At 37.6% G+C, this 13,438-nt stretch overlaps 1 protein-coding gene across 10 annotated transcripts in view; it reads left to right on the top strand.

Annotated features, from left to right (window-relative positions):
- The window catches only part of ANKRD44 (ankyrin repeat domain 44), a 360,684-nt gene that overhangs the window by 251,075 nt on the left and 96,171 nt on the right, over positions 1-13,438 (top strand). For 3 of the 10 annotated variants that reach the window (XM_072612775.1, XM_072612770.1, XM_072612768.1), the window contains exons 11-15: positions 3,465-3,547; positions 4,672-4,789; positions 6,825-6,893; positions 9,199-9,339; positions 11,261-11,341. In XM_072612775.1, the coding sequence (XP_072468876.1) occupies positions 3,465-3,547; positions 4,672-4,789; positions 6,825-6,893; positions 9,199-9,339; positions 11,261-11,341 (492 nt within the window). Of the gene's footprint in view, positions 1-3,464; positions 3,548-4,671; positions 4,790-6,824; positions 6,894-9,198; positions 9,340-11,257; positions 11,342-13,438 lie in introns of all 10 variants that reach the window. The other 7 variants (XM_072612769.1, XM_072612774.1, XM_072612767.1 and 4 more) reach the window with 3 other exon arrangements.

Below are 13,438 nucleotides of genomic sequence, written 5' to 3'. Positions count from 1 at the left end.
GCTGGTAGCGATATTGGATATCTAGATGAGGAAATGGAGTTTAGAAGAGGGAAAGTGACTTGCTTAGAGTCACATGAACTTGAGCCGAGGTCTTTTGATATCCAGGCTAGTGGTCTTTTCATGACCACCATTTATTGATCAATCTTTGATGGGGCCTATATAGTGAATTAATTTTTAGACCTCATTTACTCTGAAGTTAAGTAAGAAAGATAGATGAATGCTGAATCAGATAAAAAAAATGATCCATTTTGGTTCTGCCAATTTTTACATACAGCCAAGTAAAAGTATTAACTTAAATGGAATTTTTTTCTACTTCTTGTAAATTATCCATTGTTAAGTTGTAGTGTCATTTAGAGACTTTATTTCCTAATTTTATAACTGATGAGATAAATATAATAGTCTATTTGTGCTTAATTAGAATCAATAAAATCCCTTTTTTGTGAACAGTCTTGCCATTTATCTGCTCTGTGTAAGGTGTCTTTAAAGCAATAAAAATGTTTGTTTGTTTTTCTTTTGAACTGCACTGTTTCTAAAGCTTTGATTGAGGTCTGAAGTTCACTTCAATTAAACAAACATCCATTTTTTTCTTTAATTTCAATTTTAGAGATATATTCTAGTCTTAGGACTCGAACATTAGCTTCAATAGCATCTCATTTAAATGTAAACAACGTTATTTCATCTAAACTGAAATCTTTGTCACCTCGGTACAGATGCTGAAAGTATTGCCTTTGGTTAGGCAGAAGAAGAAATTGTACTGTTAAATGAATTTTCCTGGGCCTTCTTAAGTCAGAGTTGAAGTATATAAATAAGAAAAAATGAAATAATTAGCTAATATGTATTCCTCTGTAAAATGGAAATAATGATATTTGCATTGCCTGACTTGTAGAGTGGTTGTGAGTATCAAACGAAGCAAAGTAGACAAAGTGCTTCATGGCCATACATGCTCTACAAATATAGGTTATTGCTGTTTTCTCTACAGGGGAGCTTGAGTAGGAAGTCTGTTGAAAAGAGCTAGTAGTAAAGTCTGCTGAATCCATAGTACCTTTCCTACTGAAAGGTTACTTAGCCTTTTTGTGTTCTTTTGTGTTCTTACTTGAGTTATCTCACTGCAGTGTGGAGGGGACCCACACTGATGAAATTACACCCGCAGAGGAGAAGCTTTGGCCAGTCCTGAGTATGAAATGTTTGGACTCTGGGCCTCATGATAGACTTCATGTTTCTTATCCGAGGACCAGCGTTACTAAATTCAAAGAATTTCATTATTACGGAGTTGGCCACAAAGGGAGTAATTTTCTGGCCATAGCAACCTATGAAACCTTCCTCTGAGACTCATGTCTCATGTCTGTAACAGTAAAATGTTGGATCTTTTGAAGTACTTTTGCTGTATTTGCATTTGAATATTAATAGCTTTTGTTGTAGGTAATTCTGAATAATTAGGGATTATAGAATCAAGAACACAGAAATTTTCTCATCCAAGACCTTAGCTCAAGGAGAATTGACTTGTGAGACACCAAATGTGGATAGTGTCTAGTCCTTCCTTACAGATCATCAAATATATTTAATCATTTAATTTTGCCACAAATTCTAACACAAAGCTCTTCTCCCACCCCTACCCCCTGCAAAAGAAAAGGTTAGGTAGAATCAGATTTGCTTGGAGCTTCATTTAGCAAGGAACTTTCAAAGCATGTGGCACATAAAAATATTTAATGGCTGCTTCTGTTCTCATGAAGATTGAAAAATATCGTTGATGGTATTTACAGAAAATGTGTCTTCCCCATCCCCCCTTTTGTAACCCTTTTACAGGCATCAAGGTCAGTCACTGATGCAATTGCTTCTCAGATTTTTTTTAAACGATGAGGGAGGCAATTACAGGGAGCTTTCCTCAACCTGACACTGCCAGGAAGATGGGCAAATTGCATTTCTTGATGGATGCCAGCCATTATAGAGACCAGGTTGGAAATCTCCATCTAGGACCAGTAAATGAAGGGAGAAAAGAGGAAAAGAAAATGCTAATAAATAGAAAGAAGCCAATATAACAAGAGTGTAATACTTAGTATGATTTGTAAGAGCACTGAATATCATGAATAGAAAGTATGTTCATATCCACACATATGTGTGGATAGGTACCTACATAATTACTTGAGGGATAGAAAACTATATATGCAAAGCTTAGAAATGCAAATTATATAGGCGGAGTAGTTTTGTGGAACATATGCCAATTTATGTCTGAGGCAGAGCATTGCTTGGCCAATTTACAGTAGAGGAGACCCACAGATAGTTAACTCTGGCAGGTGGTAAATTTATATAGTGCTGTTACTGCTGACTGCGATGAAGTTGCAAAGTCTGAAATATACTGTTCAAACAACAGAATGTGAGAAAATGTGATGTTGTGACATCTAATTTTGAAACTAATTGCCATCAAGTAGAATTGGTCATAAGATATATTCTTCCTGGGTGACACATTCAAATGGGCTTAATTACAGAAGTTTCCCAAGCACCTCGTTATAAATGAAGCTATCTCTCCATAACATGATCCCAATGCATGGATCTCCACGACAGCATTATAGTAAGATTCCAATGTTTTTCATTATTTTTGTAGTTCTTTTTTTCAGAAATATTTGGACTACTGAAATACATTCGGTTCCAAAGATTCACCTCTGTCACCTATCTGTTTGTACGTTACAATTTTTTAAAGAAGCACACAACATGAAAAAATATTAAAGACACAAAAATTTCCCCTGCACAAGTATTTATTCTCTTTTCTAAAAGAGAATGTATACTGCTGTGTAGAACCTGGTCCAATGGATAAGTAGATGTTTTCCTTTATTTTTCAGCTCCTAATACAATGATGGATGCAGAAAAGTTTCTTGATAGATATATGTTGAATGCTTGATTACGCATGTTATTTTCCATCCCAAAAACGAATCAACATAGCTTTCAGTGTTAGATATTGGAAATGGCTAGCTTAATGAAAAGTATAGAGAATGAACACAGAACACATAGCTACTGATGGAGCTATGGTTCCCTTAACTTCAGGTGAACGTTTTTAATTTTCATCAGAAAAGACTTTGGAAAGTCAAATGCTTATCTAAGGATATTGAGAGAATTATTTAGAGAAATATACTGGTAGGCAGTACAATGGGTAGAGTGCTTGACCTGGAATTAGGAAGCTCTAAGTTCAAATCTAGCCTCAGACATTTGCTACTTATGTAATGCTGGGCAAGTCACAACTCATGTTTCTCTCAGTTTCCTCTTCTGTAAAATGGGGATAATAATGGAGAATAAAGTGAAGGTAATAAAATAAAGATAATGATGAAGTCATAAAATGAAGCAAAAATCTACCTCCCGGAGTTGCTCTGAGGAAAAAAAAATGGTATCTCTAAAGTATTTTGTAAGCCTTAAAACGCTATACAGGCCATTATTGTAATTGTTTTTGTTGTTAATGACATTGTTGTATTTTTCAGATGCGGTATCCACAGCATGTTCCCCTTACATTTAGCAGCACTGAACGCTCACTCTGACTGCTGCAGGAAGCTGTTGTCTTCAGGTAGGTACATCCACTAGCCAGGATGAAATGTAATTCATAGTTTGAGTCATGTGGCTTTAGTGGATGGTTGAATGCAGTACCTGCCTGTGTTTCATGTCATTCTGTTGACTTGGTCACCGGACTGTGTATCGCTTTCCTAACTGCATGTTGATTCATTCCTAGCAGCCCTTGGTGCTGAAACTCCTTTGAACGTCTCCACCCCGATCCGTTACTGAGAGTTGTGGTTTAGCATCATTTAGGTTTGGGGGAATATAGGAACTTGATCAAATCATAAGAAGTAAATGAAATTTTAGGCTGTTTTAACATTTAATTCAAAAAAGAAAGGACCAAAATATCTTATTTGTATGTGAAAGTCTGCAGATCTTTGTAGTGAATCTTTGCCAACTTTAGTCTCTTTCCCATGGGACTATTTCAAATTGAAAAATTCCTTTACAGGTTAGGAAATATATAATCTTAGAATATTGTCTAATGTCACATAACTTGTGGCAAACTTCTTGGTTATTGTGATGACACTAGGGATTCTATTTTTTCTTCTTCATGGAGCTAGAATTCATTTCCTATCTCCAAACCTTGTGTGTACAGAGTTTTCTCTGGGCTTCCTAAGGCAAAAAGGGGCTGACCCGATTGCCAGGCACACATTGTCTATGAGCTAATTCAGACAACTCAGAAACCATTTTTCATCTAGTCCATTACCTTGCTTTCCCAACTTTGGGCATGTGTAAAAATAAAAAATAGCCCCTGCATGAAGGCATGCTTTTTACACCTCCAATCAACCAGAAAGGTGGAAATTCACTTAAGAAAACATGTCCCTTTTGCATGTTAAGCTTCCTACTTTGGATTTCATGTTTACTTCATGTCTCTGTCTTCTAATCTGCTATCCTAGTTGTCTCTGATCAGTTTCATAAATTTCTACCCTGTGATTGAAAAATGGCGCTGTGGTGCATCCAGGGCTGAATGTGAAAATAAATTCTTGACTTCACAGTTCTTCTTCTTATAGAATCGCCAAGCTTGAGCAGTTACTCTTCGTTTCCATGACAACCTCTTGCTGACTACAATTGCTTGCACTCTGGTTTTTCTACTAACTGATTTTTCTGTCTCTGCAATGTTTCTTGTGGTTTAACTAGGACAAAAGTATAGCATAGTGTCCTTGTTTAGTAATGAGCACGTGCTGTCTGCAGGCTTTGAAATAGACACACCAGATAAATTTGGAAGAACCTGCCTTCATGCTGCTGCCGCAGGAGGGTGAGTAGTTGGTCATTTTGACTTGTTGGTTCATGAATTAATTACTACTGTGTCTTAACTGGCTAGTTGTTTGTCAACCAAGGGCTTTTTATGGTTAAAGAGAGGCCCAGTCTTCTTAAAATGCCACGTTTTGTGCCTCAGATCATTTTTTTTCGTCCAAAGAAAAAAATTCATGAAGTTTGAACAGAGACCCAATTAAAAACTCAACTTTTTTTTTTTTTAAAACTTCTTCAGCCTTGAAGAAAGAGACTGACTGGTAACCACAAAAAATAAATTAGAACATCCACCATTCTTTGATTTTCTTCTTATCTTTCTAACAAATAGGTGATAGTGACAGAAAAGTAAAGCTGAATAACTTTCCAGCCATTCATTTTCCTCCACTTCAGAATGCCATTTTAAGACTTTTTTTTGATGCACGAATATGAAATGAATGTAAAAGTGACATAAGTAAAGAACACAAGATCAGGTGCCAGGTACCCATTCATTTGGTGGAACTATGGAGCATGCTATTTATACAATGCCTTTCTTTTCCATCCCAGGGGTTTGAATACAATTTCAATTAATAAACTAATGATATATGATAATACATTCACTAAAATTTCTTTCTTTAATGACCTCTTTTTAGTAAAATATTCTTTTATCTGTTTGGTAGCCAATGTGTAACTGATATTGCTCAAAATAAAACCTCATATGGTTTTTATTATCTTTTTATGCATTTGCTTCCCACTGTTAATGAGAATTATGCTCAGTAGATGCTCATGTTATGCCCACCCAACACCATGAATGGCTTGGAGAGTGCTTGTATTTAATGTTCGTACAAGCTTAAAAAGGTTGTGCCCTCAGAAAGGAGGGTGCAAACAGAAAATGAGGCTCATCCTAATTTGAGTTGAATTTCTCTGGTTACCATCAATGAGAAATCAAACTTTTAAAAAAATCTGAGTTTGAATGCTAGCTAGCATTTACACAGTGCTTTATGATTTCCAATACATTTTATGTTATCTCATCTGATCATCACACAACCCTTTGAGGTAGGTACTATTATTATGCCCAATGAGGAAATTGAGGCTGAAATAGGTTAAGTGGCTTATCCAGGGTCACTAAACTGATAATGAACACAGGATTTGAACTCAGGTCCTCCTGACTCCAAGCACAGCACTTTTATCTACACACCACTGAAAGGCTTGAAAATAATGACTCAGGTTAGTTTATGATAACTAATCTAGAATAGTGATGAATAGTTTGTCTTCCTATAGACCTGCTTTTTAAAAAACAGACCTGTATACAAAGTGTTTGTATTCAGTTCTGGATTTGTGACTGAAACTCCCATTAGCATTAATATTAGTCGCTTAGCCTTCTCTAAGAAAATACACTCCAATGAGCGTCTTTCTGTTTGCCTACTAAACGTGATTTATTGCTTCTGTGAATGACAAAGGAGCTTTGGAAGATGACTTTGCTTCGTTACATCATTTTCAGCCATGGTTCTTGCACATTTATTTACCTAGATTACAAAGACAGGGAAATGTGGCTGTTTTATTTTCCATTAAGAGCTGTCTGGGCTGAAAATGGTTATCGTGGCAAACTCATTCAGTTGTGATAAAAAGTCATACTCATCCACTTTGGCTTATTGTTTAAAGGTGACATGAAATTATTGTAAGTCTAAGTGCCTAAATCTCATGTTTTATATTAAATGATCTTTTTATAAATGATATGCTTTTTTAAAAAATGTCTTTGAATAAATCATGAAGCACCATTAAAAGATCTGGCTATATAATAATCATTAAGGAAAAATTAAAAGAATATTCATGAAATTGAAACTATATAATTAAGCTATTGACTCTATTGATTTAAAGAACATTTTGTCAAGAAGACTGTAGAAATTTTAGCTCTGTCAGAGATGAAGTTATTATAACCTGTTCACTTTTATTAGCAGAACTTGAGCCTACAGTTACAGTGGAACAAAGCTTCAGCCCTGTAAACACAGAAGGGAGAACAATTCACCTTTATTTTCTTAATGATTTGTTTCCTATCTTTCCAGTAATGTGGAATGTATAAAACTCTTGCAGAGCAGTGGAGCAGATTTCAGTAAGAAGGATAAATGTGGGAGGTAGGTAATCAGGGACTGCTACATCAGGGGTGTGTAAATAAGGAGGGGGCTGGGGAGGGGATGGGGGGGTGAATTGGAATTTCCATCTGGAAATCATATCACTGAATTTCAAATGAGAAATAGTGGAATAACTTGGGAAGGTTGTTATCCCCAAAAGAAAATTCCTCCTTCAAAGAGGCAGGTGCAATTAACATTAAAAGTCAAATATACATTTTTGAGTTTGGTTTTAAAATAACAGTTTTTTTTCTTCAGTTTTCCTCTTCTTCCTCCCATGTAAGCATATTTTTAACCTTTCTGCTAGGACTATGCCTATGTAGTCTTGCTCTGTCTGGAGCATACTCCTTCACTCTTATACACCTTGATATTAAGCATCCCTGATCATAATGTAAAAGGGACCCTAGAAATGATAAATTCCATCTGCCACATTTTGCAAAGGAAGAGATTAAGTCTTGCCCACAGTCAGTTAGCCTGTAGGAAAATCAGGAATTAAATGAAGGTCTGTTACTTTCTAGCCCATTCTAGTCTTCACTCTACTCTGCTGCCTTCTACCTCATCTCCTGAGTAGCATTGTCTCCTGTCTGACTTTATGGAAGATCTTTTGTGAGTTTTAGAAATTTCAAAAGTTTTCATTGACTTTGGATGGTTCAATGCCTGTCTTTTCCAGTAGAGGTTGATTTTTAATTCTGGTAAGGTTACTTTCCCCTTCTATAGAGGAGGGAAATAAAAGAATTAGTATCTTGATGCTGAAGATTTTGGATTGTGGGTTTTTTTGTTTTTTTTTAATCATATTATCAGATCTGTGTTATGTCATTCTGGAAGTCAGGTTATTCTCTCCCCTACCAGACTAATGAGAAACAGCATTGCTCTGATGTTGGTAAACATGGGAAGCGCTAGTTCAAATATCATAGTCTTATGAAAAAAAATTGCAAGCAGACAGGCTTAGAAACTCCAGCTGTAAGGTTCTTCTAATGGTATGACTGTGTGTGTAAAGCATCAGAATTGTGCCTTATGAAAAACCATCCACCCTACCTACCACTTCTACCTACATAACCAAGGGGCAGAGAGTACAAGAAGGAAAGACTAGTTAAGAGGCAGTTGTGACATGTACAAAGTAATAAGGACCTGAATTGGGATTGTGACAGGAGGTATAGAAGAAAAGGGAATAAGTGCTAGTATAGATTTCCTTAGCCATTTTCTGTCCTTGTTTTAGCATTATAGACTCTCAGCTAGAAGGGACCTTTGAGATCATCTAATCAATCAATTACCTGGTCCAGATTTATGTTTGTATCAACATGAGAAATCCCCATAATGGAAATTCCTTTCACCACTGCAGATCAACATTGATCTTTCAATTATGGTCTTATAGAGTTGCCCTGTGGGAACTCAGAGACTTGGCTATATGGCTAGTATGTTTCAAAGGCAGAACTTGAACCCAGGTCTTCCTGATTTCAAGGAAGATTCTCTGCTCTCAGCCCTTCATTTTAGAGGTGACAGGAAATATGGATGTTCATGTAACACTTTTAGATTTTCAAAGTGTTTTATGCACATTAGCTTGGTTGTGCCTCAAAGCAAATTTGCATATGCCTACCTGTCTGTGCCGTGGTTTTGCTATAGATATGATTGTTCTCCTTTTACAATGAAATGAAGGAAGGTTAGGTGGCATGCCCATGATCACTCAGCGTATATGTTGGAGGTAGGGTATGAATTTAGATAACTGACTCCAAGCCCACTGCTTTGTCCATGATTATACCACACTGTCTTAAAGGAATTCAAAGGTGTTAAATTGACTTGCCTTCCACAGAGCTGGAATTGAAAGCTCAGATCCCCTGGCTGTGAAGTTCCATGCTTTTTTCTCCCCCATCCCATCCCATCCCCTCCCAAAATAGCTCACTTGCTCACTGGGCAGAAAGATAGAATAGTCCCCTTCCTACCAATCCTATGAAAGCATTTTATTGTGTTAACTCATTTTAGTCATGTCTGACTCTTTGTGACTCCATATGGGGTTTTCTCGGCAAAGATACTGTAGTGATTTGCCATTTTCTTCTCTGGTAGATTAAGGCAAACAGGGTTAAATGACTTACCCAGGATCACATAGCTAGTGAGTGTTTAAGGCTGGGTTTGAATTCAGGTCTTCCTAACTCCAGGTCCAGCGCTCTATTCACTGAACTATCTAGCTGCCTCCTATGAAAGCATGACATTTGTCAATCAGTAGACTCCCCAATCTGGGAATTCTGCTGTCAGCATAAGCAAGCCTTTGTGTCTTTCTCAAAACTTGTGTCTGAAGTAATAAATTGTTTATTTTCAGGACGCCTTTGCACTATGCAGCTGCGAATTGTCATTTCCATTGTATTGAGACGTTGGTGAACGCCGGGGCCAACATTAATGAGACAGATGACTGGGGACGAACGCCTTTACACTATGCTGCAGCTTCAGACATGGATAGAAAGTAAAAAAAAAAGCTCACACATGTTCCCTCTTGGGGATGGGGGAAGGGTTTGTCGAGGTTCTTTTCTCTCTCTTTCCTTCTTAAAGGAAACCTGCTAATAAAGGAAGGAATCCCTTCTCCCATTCAGACAGATTAGTTTGAATTGTTTTGCCTTTGACCCTGGTCTCCCCTATGTGCCCCTACATCCCTCTGTCTTCCTATTTGACTGCCATATGTCACCACACAGTTTCTTCCCTCTCTTCTCCATTCCTTGCTTTGAAATACTGAGCAAGACTGCCAGGCTTAGGGTTTTCATTCATTAGAATCGGGTGTAATCTGTTTTGGCATACACTTCAGGCTTCATTGTTACCCCTTCTAAATGCTTCATTTGCCATTAAATTTATATTGGTTCATATACTGCCCCCCATCAGAAATACTCATCTGTCTGCAATCTTAGCAGCCTTTAAACAGTACTATCTGTATGTAAGGAACAAGATGTTATTGATGTTAACCTTGGGTGTGAATGCCATTTTAGGAGCTGGATGGAAGGTTAGGGAGGAAATTGATTGCTAGAGATAGATGTGTTGTCAGGGCCAGAAATGGAAATTAGACATAAGGTAACTCAATGCAGTAAACAAATGGTGGGTGAAGTGAGTGAATAGTCAGTGCTATAATTTTAAAGGCCCTCAGAACCAGTGACTGGCTATGGGAAGTATTATTTAGTTCCCCTATTTGGAGAACTGCTTATTCTGTGGCATTCTGGTCTTTCCCTTGTCTCTATGTGATGGGGGTGGGCTCTGGGTTGTTGCTATCACCACCAACCCCTCCTGGGGATTGATTATGTCCACATAATGTTACCATGCTAGGGCAAGGCACCGTCTGCTGCCATTCAGAATCACAAAATCATTCAGGTGTTAGCCTTTGTACAGCCCTTTGGGAAACAACAGTCAAGGGCTTAATATGTCCCAGGCACTATGGACTCACCTTCAAGAGGTTCCCATTCTACCTGGGGAGATGGCTTACAAATTATACATAATAGATTTGCAGTTTCATGTGCAATTATCTTTTTTTTATCATATTGTGTTATGGAAGTTTTATTATATTGTGTTTTATTCCATAAAATAAAAATAAAATAAATAAAAAACTGGCCATATAAGATAAATATAAACGGGAGGTATTATCAGAGGGAAGACATTATGACAGAGGGATGGCTATGGGAGAGGGAAGGAAGTAGGAGGGACCAGGAAAGACTTTTTTGCAGAAGGTGGCATTTTCACTGAGATTTTAAGGAAACCAGGAGACAGAGGTAAGGAGGGAATGAATTCCAGTATGGATGATAATCACTGAAAATACCCAGAGTCAGGAGATAGAATATCCTGTGCGATAAACAGCAAGGATGCAATGTGATACAATAAATGATGATAAATGTTGTGATACAATGTCACAACAATTATAAGGCAGCACAGAAACCCAGGGTGATGATCGATGGTTAGAAGCCTTTCAGGTTCTACCTGAAGAATATTGTTTTGTGCCCTTTCTCTTGATGAATGAGACACTGAACAGGTAAGAGGTCAGAAATGGGCAGAAAAGAACCATCAGAGAGTCAGAGAAAGTCAAAGATGGAAGCCCTGGTGCCCTAGAACTTAGGCTGTGTTGGAGAGGGCATGGCCCATGGCCATCAGGCTAAATCACGGACTTTGGAATGCCTTTAAGGTTGTACTGTTCCCCCCCCCCCCCCCGTTTGGAGTGGGGGGCTTGCTGTATCTCTCAGCTGAGACTTGAACCTTTTCATGAATCAGGAAAACTCAGTGTTGCTTTGTTTACTTGCTTCCCTGAGATTGGGGTGGAGAGGGGGAGGGAAGGGCAAACCAAGCCCCAAACCACTAACTACTTTGCCATTTTGAAAGTGAGTTGTATTTTTCTATCCCCTGTGCTAAAGAAGAAAGAACATTTTGGGGAACACTCATGAAAATGCAGAAGAAATTGAAAGAGCCAGTGAGCTAAAGGAAAAGGAAGCTGCCTCGTAAGTGTGCTCTCAGGGTCACTGTCTGGTTTAATTCTGATCTTCCTTCTGTTGGGGTGGGTGGTATACAAAAACTCTGAGCTCTGAGACTGGCCTATCCCAATTTATGCTGGCTCAGCTAACTCACTGCCTGAATTGTAGATCTGTGGAGGTAGCGTGGGGCCCTTACTTTGGCATCAATAACTATTCTCTTAATGCATCTTTAAATAATTCTGTTTTCAGACCCAGAACTCTGCATGTATGTATTTAATGCATTTTGATGCATTCCATTTGATGATCCAGTAATTGTACTAGGGAAGAGTGGGTGTGACTTGTACTCAACCAGGAACCTTCAAAACAACAACAGCTAGCCTTTATGTGGCACTTTTAAAGCACTTTGAAAATATTGTCTTATTTGATTCTTACAACCTTAGGAGAAAAGATGCTATTATTAACCCATTTTACAGATGAGAAAACTGAGACAGGCAGAGTTTAAGTGACTTGTCCTGACTGAGTGATTCCAGGTTCTGTTCTCTATCCATTAACCCACCTAGCTACCTGAAAGCATCCTGTGTGTTATTCCTGACTCTGACACTAACTAGTGCCTCAGGAGAAATATCAAAACCTTTCTGTAGCTCCAGCTTTCCATACTCATGCTGTGAATGACCTTAATTGACAGTTGTTTCAATAAGGTTGTGAGGCTTTGAACTTTTTGTTTGATTTGGACACTGAAAATATAAGCAGCTCATACTGAGGAAATACTCAACTAATAACCGATATGTTTATGAAGCAGTTCATAGCTGCTGCTATCTCCCCATCTTCTTGGACCTCTCATCAAACTTCTTTCCATAGAACTGCCATTATTGTCCTCCTGTCTAGGAGCTAGAATTAGAAATTCTATTACTGTCTCCAGGGGATTGCTGAACTCACCACCGCCAGGATGCCTAGTCATTGGAAAACCTCTTCAGTCTCCCTTGTCCCTCAGCCCTTGTCTAACACTATCACATTCAAAGAAATAAGTTGTCATAGACCACCTCTCTTAATGAACATCCTTCCCCTTAGAAGCTGGAAAAGCAGCTCTACTTTCCTCTTCACTTAGCCTATTCTATCAGATGAGCCCTTTCTTTCTTATTCCACTGTCTCCTCTTTAGTCTCCTCCCCTGGTTCCCCCAAATTTCTTTAGAGTTGGGAGAATGGAGATGGAGCACTGCTATAGAATGTGAATAGGTTTTATAATAGTATTATATGTCAGCTATACTATATTTAAATAGTCATTTCTGAGATGTCTCAGCAACAACGTTGTTTCAGTGAGAAATTGCATCACAAGTCCTACAAGACTTGAAAACATTTTGAAACATAATTCATTGGTAAATTGAGGACTGTCTATACCAAGGGTTCTTAGATGTTTTGAGGCACAGATCTCTTTGACAGTCAAGTTAAACTTAGGGATTCCTCAGTAGAATGTTATTGTCACTTTTTAAAAAATTCAAAATGGAAAGGAACACAATTTCAATTAGTAAAAATAAAGATGTAATTTTTTTCCCATACAAGTTCAGAAACCCCTCTAAAATCCATTTACACATCACAGTTAACCAAGTTAACCCTGATCTTTATACAGGAACCTTATCAACTTATTAGCTACATGTTGGTTCATAAGATGGGCCCGTTTTTGACCCTGCCTATGGCAGCTTAGCTCCAAAAGTATCTTATGTTCCCACAGATAGCATTATAATAAGGTTCCAATACATATTTTAATTTGTTAATAGACATATTGCATTGAGGTCCCAGTTAGTGTGAATAATAAATTCCCTAAAGTGATGACATGTATTCAAATTTGCATTGTTCAGAGTTATAATCATATAAAATATGGCCATTAGTACCAACTCAATGGAAATATGCAGTGAGAATTCCCACTTTAGGGAATTTATTACTAATAAATTGGGACCTAGCTATTTGCAAGATAAGTGACATGTATTTGATTTTCATAAGGAATTTTATTGCCAGTTTTCTGTCATTTTTTACTATAAATTAGTGCGTTTCATTTGTATTTTTAATAATTAATTTTACCTTGTACCAAAATTTAAGCAAATAATGATATGTAATGGTAATTTAAATGAG

Source organism: Notamacropus eugenii, chromosome 5, assembly GCF_028372415.1.
Source record: "Notamacropus eugenii isolate mMacEug1 chromosome 5, mMacEug1.pri_v2, whole genome shotgun sequence".
In the NCBI taxonomy this organism is placed as follows: Eukaryota; Metazoa; Chordata; class Mammalia; order Diprotodontia; family Macropodidae; genus Notamacropus; species Notamacropus eugenii.
The sequence above is the reverse complement of the archived record's forward strand: the minus strand, read 5'-3'. Positions and strand labels throughout refer to the sequence as shown.